General features: G+C 53.7%; 1 protein-coding gene across 2 annotated transcripts in view; it reads right to left on the bottom strand.

Moving 5' to 3' along the window:
- LOC112836267 (contactin-associated protein-like 4) overlaps nucleotides 1–11,316 on the bottom strand; it is a 164,518-nt gene that overhangs the window by 100,994 nt on the left and 52,208 nt on the right. For both annotated transcript variants that reach the window (XM_073888824.1, XM_073888823.1), the window contains exon 3: nucleotides 5,179–5,372. In XM_073888824.1, the coding sequence (XP_073744925.1) occupies nucleotides 5,179–5,372 (194 nt within the window). The remainder of the gene's footprint in view (nucleotides 1–5,178; nucleotides 5,373–11,316) is intronic.

The raw sequence follows: 11,316 nt of genomic DNA, 5'->3' as shown, positions 1-11,316 counted from the left end.
CCTCGTCTGTCTGTCCCTCCCGCACGGTGTGGGTCTTTCCTCTCCATCTAAAATCCCTCCTCGCCATCACGTTGAGTTTGCTTCTCTCAGCTCAGAATTTCAAACTGTTCATCCCCCGTGCAGCTCAGCACTGGCCATGTTTCTGCTCGTTCTCTATCCTTTCACATGGCAAAGAGGAAGGGAACTACTTTAGCACAATCAGAGTCATTCACATAATTAGCAACAGAGACAAGCTTTGCTCCCAGATGGCAATCATCTCAAGCTCATTAAAAGACGCAGGGAATGAGCTGATTTACCATCTCCTCCTAACAGTCTCTAGGGAAATGAGCACATCCCACTCCGGGGAGGCGTTGACGCCGTCCGTACCGATGGTGACATGGTCACCTCGTTCTGAGAGGCTGGCCTGCCGGCCACGGGGAGCGGCGGCCCCCCAGCCTGTGTCCTGCTCCGGCCCTCCCGAACCCTCTTCATCTCGCGTCCTTGACCTCACATGGGGCTTCTCCCTTCTCCACGTCTGTGCTCACCGAGCAAGCTCTCGGGGTGCGTGGGCCGCTGCTCAGGTCCTCAGAGCACCAGGCAGGCCTAGGAATTTCCTCACTTTGTCCTGCAGCAGAACTGACCCTGGACCCAAGCCTCTCTCTGTGTTATAAAAATACAAGCCCAGGTTTTATTTTATTATTAAACTCAACGGATAAGCGTCACCCTTTTGAAGTGCCATGGGTTCTGCCCCTGACCTGTCCTAGGGTTGCTCCAGGGACAGCGTGTGGGGCACAGTGCTCATGGCTGTGTGTGCGCGGAGCTGCCCGGGGCCCGTGGCTGCTGGTGAGGAGGCAGGAGGTGGGACCCGAGATGCCGCATCTCTGACAAGCTTGCAGGTGGTGCTGGTGCCCCTGGCCCATGGGCCTTGCTGTGCTCTGCTCAGGGAGCCTCTCAGAGCGCAGGACCAGGACCCCTGCGCAGGCAAATCCTGAAACCTTTAGTGTTCAATCTGTCTTCCTCTTTCATAAGCCGTTCGCCAGAGGGAGACCCAGTCCGAGTCTGTCCCCAGAAGGAGGCACCACTTTCTCCAGTCTCCAGGGCGCCGCCCTCCCAGTGCTGCTGAACAATTTCCTCAAGGAGATCATCCAGAGGTAGCACCGCCTCCGTTTCTAGCTTGGGCGGGCATGTGGCCCAACACCTGTCTCAGAGACGGGAGAACATTCCGTGTCCTTCCTGAGCTGGTGGCCCAGCCCCCTTGCCTCCACAACTTTCTACAGCTTGTCCCGTGGCTTCCAGAGGGGAGTACCCGGGCGCCCTGGCCGCTCCGTGTTGTGAGGTCTGTCTTTCAACTCCGTGGAGGTCGGCGTTTGCTCTGACAACATGGTCATAGGGAAGCCCTGTTGGACAGACAGCCACGTGACTGATTACTCAGCTCTGCCTTGCATCCGACCCAGACGATGAGAGGACCATGGAAACCTCCCAGAGGAGCTGCCCTCCCCACCCCAAACCCAGGCCAGCTGGGCCCAACTAGCTGTTAAATTCCTTGAGGTCTGTCTCACCAACACATGGGCCACGCCATCTTCCGACGTTACTGACTCGTGGTAGTTCTTGTAAAAGTGCATCTTGAATGTCTTCAACGGGAGCCGCTGAAGTTTGCAACGATTCAAGCAAACACGTAAAAGACAAGACTGAAGTTTAACACACTGCAGATCTTTGGGAAATTAAGGAAGCAGCGTGGATGCAGCCCACACCCTCAGCCCTGAACACCTCATGCGTCAGGTTCAGAAGCATGTGTGCGACCTTTCTCGTGTGAGAAATCGTGGCTCCGAAGATCCGTGCGGAGTACAGAGGGGTTCTCATGGGCACAGCCCCTGGGTGGTCAGCAGGCAGCAGTGAGCCCAGCTCTCCAGGGGCACACCTGAACAGGTGAGGGGACGAGTGGAGCTGACAGGGTGAGTCTTCTTTCTAAGATTGGTGGTTGACCCCACAGCGAACTCTCAGAGGATTCACAAAATGACACGGGTGGCACCCCGCGTGCGGACACTAAAGTCCATTGGCCGATGGGAGCCTGCGTTCTGTGGGGGCCGCGGGGCAAGGACAGGTGGACAGGGGCTGGCTGGGGGGCCGGCCTGCATGGGGGCTGCCATGGGGGGAGCCCTCGGGTCCCCTGCGGACAAAGCAGAGCTGTGTCCACTGGACCTGCCCGAGGGTCCCCGGACTGAGGCTCGCGGCCTGAGGGCAGCACCAGCAACAGACAGACTTGGGCGAACCCAGCCCACTGGACCTGAGAGAGCCCAGGGACTGAAGGAGGAACTCAACTGGACCTCAGGGACGCCAGCAAAACAATCTAAAAAGTCAGAGATCTATGAACATGGTTGTGGCGGTAATCATAAGCATGTTGTTTTCATCAACAAGAGTGTTACTGTTTCGGGTAACAAAAGTAAACACGTTACTTAGTGCTGACTTCACAATTCCTATCTAAAGCAAGTGCTCATGGGAAGGGCAGACCTCTAATGAAATGTTGGTTCATTGTAAAGGCAGCTAATTGCCGGTGTTGGAAACACCAGTGTTAGCCGCTCTATTTTAAGTGAATGTAACAGGCTGGTCCCAGTAATTATCGACTCGTGGGACTCACTTCTGTGAAAGTAAAGGGTGCTCAGGTTAAAAGAAAGCTAAACAGGAAACGCACCCAGATTAGAATATAAAATAGTAATTACTCCTTTATTGATGTTCTTAAGGATAGATTACTTTGGCGTAACCTGTTTAAATATGAATTAAGGCAATAAAAATAGCAAATGAGACCATATCAAAATTAAAAGCTTCTGTTCATCCAAGGACACGATCCACAGAGTGAAAAGACGACCTGTGGAGTGGGGGAGATGTTTGCAAATCACGTATCTGATGAGGGGCTGATATCAGAATGCATAATGAGCTCCCATGCTCGGCCACACCAAACAACCTGATTAAAGAACCGACAAGCGATCTGAGCAGACATTTCTCCAAAGATGCGCCAACGGCACAGAAAAGATGTTCACCATCAGAAATGCAAATCAGAGCCCCCGAGGTTCCACCTTACACTCGGTAGGATGGCTACCCCCAAAACCAAACCAAACCAGAAAATAAGTGTGGTGAGGGCTGGGGAAACTGGAGCCCTCGTCCCTGTGGGAGGGGGTTGGGGAATGTGACCTGGCGCAGCCGCTGCGCATGGAAAACAGTTTGGGATTCTTTGAAAAATTAAACACAGAATCGCCACATGGTCCAGCAAGTCCACTTCTGGGCACACATCCAAAGAAGGAGGAAGCAGGGTCTTCATGAGATATCTGCACCCCTGTGTTCAGAGCACCGTTATCCCCGAGAGCTAAAGTGTTCATTGACAGATGAATGGATGAGCAAGATGTGGTCCATGCACACAGTGGAAGATGACTCAGCCTTAAAAAGGAAGCGAATTCGCACACCTGTTTCAGCAAGGCTGAACCCTGAGGACATCATGCTCTGCAATTAAGCCAGTCACCAGAAGACAAATAGTGTAGGATTCCACTCACATGGGACATGGAGAGTCGTCAGATTCAAAGGGACAGAAAGCAGAATTGTGGGCGCCAGGGGCTGGAGAGTCAGTGTTTCATGGGGACAGTTCAGTTTGGGAGGATGAGAGACTTCTGGAGATGGTGCTTAGTGTGAATGTGCTCAGTGCCACTAAGCCGCGCACTTAAAAATTGTTAAGATGGTAAATTTTAGGGGATGTTTAACAAATAAAGCCATGAATAAAAGGCATCTTTTATAACGAAGGGGCCCACGCAGTCGTGGCTGGGAAAAGGTAAATGGCATTGGCAAATCACGTCCTCCCAGAATTTATATTCCAAAGCCCTAACCCCCAGCCTGACTCATTAGCAGCTGGGATGGTTAGGAGTTAACTGAGGTTGAACGAGGTCACAGGGTGCAGCCCTGGCCCAGCGGGGCCCCCGTGAGAGGTCTCGCCCCCACCTGTGAGGAGCAGTGAGAAGCACGTCTGCAGGCTGGGGAGGGGTCCCGTCTCCACAGAGAGACCGGTGTCTGTGGTGTTCTCATTGCCCAGCCTGAGCCCCTCCGCCCACCCCGGTGTCACCGTGTGGGATCGGTCGGGCCCCCCTGCTCCAGAGACGAGCAGCCAGGGGATGCTGCCTAGTTGCCGGGTCCCAGCCTGGGACACAGGACCTCACGGCGTCTCCCTTTTCTTCCTCTGAGTGGTGTTGACAACGTGAAGCCTGGTCTATGGGGTTGAGGGCTGACCTGCGTTATGCTAATAGAAGCGGGACGCTGTGGCCCTGAGATCCCGGTGGACACGCTGTCTGCTGGTTCACGGCCACAGCGCTGGGCGTGTGCCCAGAACCGGCTTATCCCAGACAGGCTGAGTAGACGCGGCCGAGCCCCGCTGCACAAGCAGGTGCGGCCTCCGGTAGAGAAAGAGGGTGTGGACGTCACAGGAGGGGCTTAGGGGCACCTGGGCCTGCGTGACCCCAAACCAACCTTTTTTGTGGTTTACGTGAGAAAGAACAGCGTCTTCCCACCCGACCTCTGCCTGAGCTGCTCCTTCAACACTTAGTTTCAGTGGCCTGTGGCTTCCCTCTTGCTGATGTGTAGTGGGACCGGGTCCTGGACTGTCTCCACTGGCTCACAGTCCCGCTGCCTCACGCCCTGGCCAGACCCCGCACGGTCGCACAAACTCTACCTCACTAATCACGCAATAGAAGGGACACGGTCTGTGGTGAACGTTCCGAAAGTCACAAAGGTGGAGCAAACAAAAACAATTTGCCACAGAACGTGGCTGTGGGACGCAGGGCAAGCCCTACAGACCTCGTGTGGCGGTTGCTGCGAATGCCGGCCGTGAGGGTCATTCATGTCCGTCAGGAGCCCCGGGTCAGGGAGGAGGGCCAGGACCCACTTCCTGTGCTCATGAGGAGCGCTCGGTGACCTGGCAGCTTCCGCAAGGCCATGCAGAGCGCGGGCGGGTTATCCGTGGGGCTACCCGCTTGAAACCAGAGCAGAAAGGTTTTGTTCAGTTGTTCCTATGCTATAAAACCATTCCGCTCCTTGACGCTCACTGGATCTTCACGTGTCATGCATTTGGACGTGGTTTGCTCCTCCGGTGGATCTGAGATCCTGGCCCGGGAAGGGAAGGCGCTCTCGGGGCCCCGGGAGTTCGCGTCACGTGAAGGGACCTACCGCGATGCTCTCCTCGCGCCGGTACACCTTCCAGTTCCTGCTGCTGTCGCTGAACATCAGGAGGTAGCCGGTCACCCAGTCGGAGCTCCCGTACCCGCCCTGCGTGGCCACCGCGGTGACCGACACCCTGTCCCCGAGGTCGAGCTGCAGCCACTGGCCCCTGCTTGACACGTGTGGTGTCCAGCCCCCAGCTCCTTGTGGAGGAAAAGGAGACAGGAAGAACACAGTAAGAGCGGGAAACATTAAAATGCATCTTCAAGGGGCAAAAACAGCACAGGACGTATGCTTTTGTGGCTTCTGGGAAGACTGTGTCCCCGAAGCCTGGGAGCTCGACCTCCTGACCATGAGCACGGTTACACGCAGGGAATAATGCACTGTCTGTGCCCTCCTGCTCCTGGGGCGTGTGACTGCCTCACACGGGCTCCAGCTGCTTGGTGTCGGGGGGACACCCCATGGAGCCCATCGGCCTCCCAACCCGTGTCCTCCAGGCCCCAACCTGTGTCCTCCGGTCGCCATCGGCCTCCACACCTTTCCAGGGTACACAGGGTGCATCTAGCTCACGGCAGAGCAGGACGTCCGTCCGGATGCCCCACCCCTGGGGTCCAGCGTCCCACTCTGGGGACCCACTCTGGGGTCCTCAGGATGTGGCTGGCCACGGGGAGCCCCAGACTCAATGACATGGGCATGTGAAGCAGAGTTAGGAGCTCAGAGGTGGGAGAAGGTGCCAGTGGATGGTGAGGCCATGTGGGGTGGGGTGACAACGGCAAACCCCACACCAAGGTGAGGAGGGGTTCATGCAGCAAAGTGCACCCCCCACTCCTGGGAGACAGAGGACAACTAAGGACCAGAGGAAAAAGGGCCGCCATCTGGTATGGGGCCAGTGTCCCCTGTGACCCCAGCCCTGAGCAGAGAACCAGGGGGACAGAGCAGGGACCTCCTAGGGACACTGCAGAGGCCAGGAAGAGGGGACAGGGGTGTGACCGGAAGGTGGAGTCCACCTCGAGCCCCGCCATGGAGGGACAGACCCAGGCTTGGAGACTGTGGAGGGGTGCAGTCCCGGAGGACCCCCAGCCCTCCTCCCACACACACAGCAAACACCAACAGTGGACACCAAGTGCTGGTCACCCTGGGATTGCCGAGGTGGGGGCGCCCGTAGCTGGAGGAATCCAGTATCACCAAACCAGTGAGAGGAGAGTAAAACCCAATTAGAGTTACTGAGAAAATCAGGAAGCAAATATTCATAAGAAGTAACTGAAGAACATCCCTACCTCCTAAAAACAACTATGAAGCAAAAGGAAACCACAGAAAATAAAACTCTTACAAGCCTTTGAGGGTCTAAAGTACCACCTTGAATCACAGGTTCAGAACTCAGAACAGCAATGGGCCAAACACGGAGTTATGAGAAAAAAATTGATTGAACACAGGAAGCAAATGGGGAAAGAGAAAAAATTATTTTTAAAATAAAGAGTAAATACCATGACTATTAGAATGGCCCAAATCCAGACCCCTGATAGCCCCAGTGCTGATGCTGACGAGGTGCAGTACTCACTGTGGCGGGGGGGGGGGGCCGGGGGGGGGGGACGTGGGAGAGAAGACAGCCTGGTGGTTTCTCACAAACACACTTTTACCATAGGATCCAGGAATTGCAATCCTTGGTATTCACCCAAATATTGTACACTTCTTTTGTAACTGACAAACACTGGAACAAACAGGATGCCCTTCAGTAAGTGGATGGATGAATAAACTGGGGTCCATCCAGAAAGTGGAATGTTGTTCTGTGCCAAAAAGAAATGAGCTATCAAGCCACAAAAAGACATGGAGGAAACTTAAATGCATTTTACTAAGTGAAAGAAGCCAATCTGAAAAGGCTACACACTGTGTGATCCTAACTCTATAATATTCTGGAAAAGGCAGAACTAGGGAGACAGTAAAAATCAGTGGTTGGCAGGGTCTGGGGGGAGGGTGAGCAGGCTCTGGGGGTCCAGAGGAGGGTGAGCAGGGGCTGGGGGGAGGCTGAGCAGGGACTGGGGGTCTGGGGGAGGGTGAGCAGGGGCTGGGGGAGGGTGAGCACAGAGGTATTTAGGTCAGTGAAACCACTGTGTATGCTATGTTATGGTAGATACAAATGTATTTGGTAAAACCCACAGTGCACAACACCAAGGATGAGCCCAACGCAGACTCTGGGCTCTGGGTAACAGCGGTGCATCAGGGTGGGCTCATCAAGTGCAGTGCACGTGCCGCACTACTGTGCTACTGGGAGGTGTTCATCGTCAGGACTCCGCATGTGGGTGGCAGTAGGAGGGTGCAGTGCGTGGGGGCTCTCAGTCCTTCCCCCTCCGTGTTACTGCAAACCCAAAACTGTTCTAAAATCAGTCTGTTAGTTAAAGAGAGAATAAATTGCACAGTGTCCAAGGGAGAATAGACTGAGAGGGAAAGGTAGTAAAGGACATCACGGAAGGCGGCGCACATCCAAGGGCACGAAAATGATCAAATGAATAAAGGGTCAGAGAAGAAGTGGTGGAAGCAGGCAAAGCGGGAATAGTTTCCAGAGAGCCGAGTCCCGGGGAGAGACAAACCAATGCAGGAGCATTCGTGTGGCAAATGCAACCTAACGAAACCTTTTCAGAGAAAAAGGACCGTAAGAGTCTCTGCAGAGCCCGACAATGACAACAGTTGGATCTTGAGCAAAAATCCAGAAATAGACCCAGAGACATGTGAGAATTCAGTGTGACAAAGGCGGGTTCTCCAAGTTCTGGGGTGAGGACGGCCGCCTTCCTGAGACAGCAGGGCAGCCTGTGGGAAGGTGGTAAAGTTAAATCCGTATTCTACACTGCACGGAGTGATTGCCTCGTGGGTCAGGGATTTGGCGTGGACGTGCAACCACGCAGATGCTGGAGGAAAGGAGACACATTCCTCTTCGCCACGGTGCAGAGAAAACTTTTCTCACTGTGACTCACAAAGTCTGGCCCTCAGCGTCTGCACCCTGTTATCCTGCACAGTGATCTGAGGTCCCTGGAGAAGTGGTTGATTCCCACAAAAAATACAAAAGGAGCTTAGAACATCCTGTGTGCTAAAAAGTAGGAAGTGCTCAGGAAAAGGGAGACTTGTTGAAAGAATGGGAGAACCAACTGGAAGGTTGGCCAACTCTAGGACAACTGAGCAATGAAGTGAAAAAATGGATTTTATGCCTTAGAATGTGAATATCTGCGAGTTTATACTGGTGAAAATAAATGAACTGGGTGCCTGGGTGGCTCAGTCGGTGAAGCACCTGCCTTCGGCTCAGGTCGTGATCCCAGGGTCCTGGGATCGAGCCCCACATCGGGCTCCCTGCTCAGCGAAGAGTCTGCTTCTCCCTCTGCCCCTCCCCCGGCTCATGCTCTCTCTGTCCCTCAAATGAATAAATAAAATCTTAAAAAAAAGAAAAAGAAAAGAAATGAGCAATCAAGCACATGCACGTTCAGGAGGAAGGGGCAGTTCTTCCTCATGGGAGAATCCCAGGGGTGACCCCCCAGGAGAGAATCCTCCACGGCACACACAACAGTGGGGGGCTGCAGCGCAGCTGTGTGGATGGACGTCGACGCTGGTGGGGAGATGTTTGGGGAGAAACCGCATCAGTGGGTCTCAAAGTCTCCCCCAAGTCACTCATCACCATGGAGGGGTCCAGGCTCCCATCACCATCATCAGACAAATCCCCTCATGAGCCCCCAGTGGACACAAAGAGAAGGGCACATGGCATTTCTGGGGCACTCTTGTCAGAAATTCATGAACTCACTCCAGTCAAGGGAAAACTGCAGAGTCAACCCAGGAAACATTCTCCAAAAGACCAGGGAAGACTGAGTTCTCGCCAAACATTGGAGGGGACAAAGGACCCAGGGCCCAGGTGCCTCTGGGGACAGCGGAAGGACAGGGACCAGTGCAAAGAGCTCGCCCTGCCTTCTGGGCTCAGGAGCTTCCCCACCTTGCCATCAGCAAAGTGTTAGCAGGCAGGAGCGCCTGGGAGACTCTTCACATCCTTCCGTGACTCTTCTGTGCCATTAGCCCAAAATAAGAAGTTAAGCAACTGTGGACAAGAAGAGAGAGAGGCCGGGACCCCAGGCCATCGGGAGGTTGCTATCAAAGACTGTGAGCAGATTTGGACACCAGCTCAGGCAGGGTGAGGACAAAGAACCCTGGGCTGTCCAGACACAGGCCCTGTACGGGCCTCCCCACTGCCCACAGTGCCACAGCCAAGCCAAGCAGGCCGTTGTGCTTCAAATGGGGAAGCTGTGGTCTGTTCACAGCTCGTAAGATGCCATAACACTAATCAGATGTTGTGACTGATCTTTGATGCTTTTTAAAGAACTTTTGGCCTGGGGCCCAGTAGGACGTGAGCAGCGAAGCCTGGTGGCATTTAGAGGTCATGGTACTCGGCCCCCGAATCCCAGGGAGCCCCGTGATTCCACGCAGTTGCCTCCTAGGCTGAGCTCCCACGGCATGCAGCTCACCCTCTGCAGTGTGTGAAGTCCTGAGGAATCACGAAACCATCATCCTTCCTCAGAAAAACTTTAATACCAAACATACCATGTAGGGAGGAAAATGGTTTCCTCTACCCTTCTGAGTTCTTGGCTGAGAGCCTGTGATACAAGACGGAGTAGCAAGGAAAAGATAACAGGAGTTTACCAACCTGTGCACCTCGTGATGCAAGGGAGACAGCAGGGAAAACAGGGAACCCCGAAGTGACCTAAACCTGGGGTTCAACACCATCTTCAGCTGAAGAGCGAGAGCTGTGGGGCAGGCCTGGGGGGGCAGGAAAAGCAGGCCAGCGAGACTTGCGTCCCCTGTGAGGGTCTCCTGTGGTTTAGATTCACCCTCTTCCTTGACACAAGGGAGGCTCCCTGCACGTGCAGATTCCCTTTCTATAGGGCAACGCTGCTTTGTTCTCAGGGCTTCTCCTGCATGTGCCAGTTCTCAAGATAATACACTCAAAATGATCCTTATGCCAAAGAGGCAGACTTTGGGTCAGTGTGTTCTGCTAGGAGGTTAGATAACACAGCGTGTGAACACTCACACCCATTGTCCTTGCAAATGACAAAAGACTGACTAGTGACTCCTGGCACAGACGTAAATCCACTGGGGGTGTGTTCAGTTTTGCATTTTTAAAAAAGGTTTATTTATTTATTTTAGAGAGGGTGGGGGGGAGGAGCAGAGGGAGAGAATCTCAGGCTGACTCTCCACTGAGCGCAGAGCTGATGTGGGGCTAGATCCCAAGCTCTGACTCAGGACCTGAGTCAAAACAAGAGTCACTTGCTCAACTGACTGAGCCACCCAGGTGCCCCTGTTTTGCATTTTTTAAATCCCTAAATGAGCACATTGTAGCTCTTTTCTCTGTTACAGTCAATTTTCAGTCTGCAAGGGTCTGAAGGAATTGTGTTACCAATTTTTCAGTTAGTCACAGAGTGGGAGCCCCATCATGTGCTAAGGATGCCGTTTAGCTGTCTTCGTGTATTCGCTCTTATGTCTTGAGGGTACCTAGGGTGACTCCTCAAAACCTCAAAAGAAAAATAAAATACGACCCTCAAATCCATGCCTAGGTGTACGGCCCAAAGAATCAAAAGTTCCACAAACATAGTACATGAGTGTTCACGCTAACTAAAAAGTAGAAACAACCCCAAAGCCCATCAGTGGATGAATGGAGAAACCCAGGGGGTTTATGAGCCCTGATGTGGTGGTTCCAGCAAAGGGGATGTTTCTCAGCCTCAGAGGGAGGTCAGCTGACCCATGGACACTCCCTCCGTGGACCTGCCACAGCAAAACCCCTGGGGCAGGAAGCAGGTGGAGGGGCTGGAGGAGGGTCTTTGGGGGATGGAAGGTTGTGCAACCAGATGGAGGAGGTGCCCCCACAGCGTTGTGAATATCCTAAGTGCCTCTGAATGGTTCACTTTAAATGATTAACAAATGTAATTTGTAACTCAATAGAAAAGCATCTCGGGGAACGTATTTAAAATCTCCCCTTTAACATCGGCCTCCCTGCTTGGCGGGAAGCCTGCTTCTCCCTCTCCCACTCCCCCTGCTTGTGTTCCCTCTCTCACTGTCTCTCTCTCTCTGTCAAATAAATAAAATCTTAAAAAAAAGAGGGGGGCGGAGCAAGATGGCGGAGGA

Source organism: Callorhinus ursinus, unplaced genomic scaffold (genome assembly GCF_003265705.2).
Source record: "Callorhinus ursinus isolate GAN/ISIS: 27379988/994484 unplaced genomic scaffold, GSC_fseal_2.0 scaffold96, whole genome shotgun sequence".
NCBI lineage: Eukaryota > Metazoa > Chordata > Mammalia > Carnivora > Otariidae > Callorhinus > Callorhinus ursinus.
The sequence above is the reverse complement of the archived record's forward strand: the minus strand, read 5'-3'. Positions and strand labels throughout refer to the sequence as shown.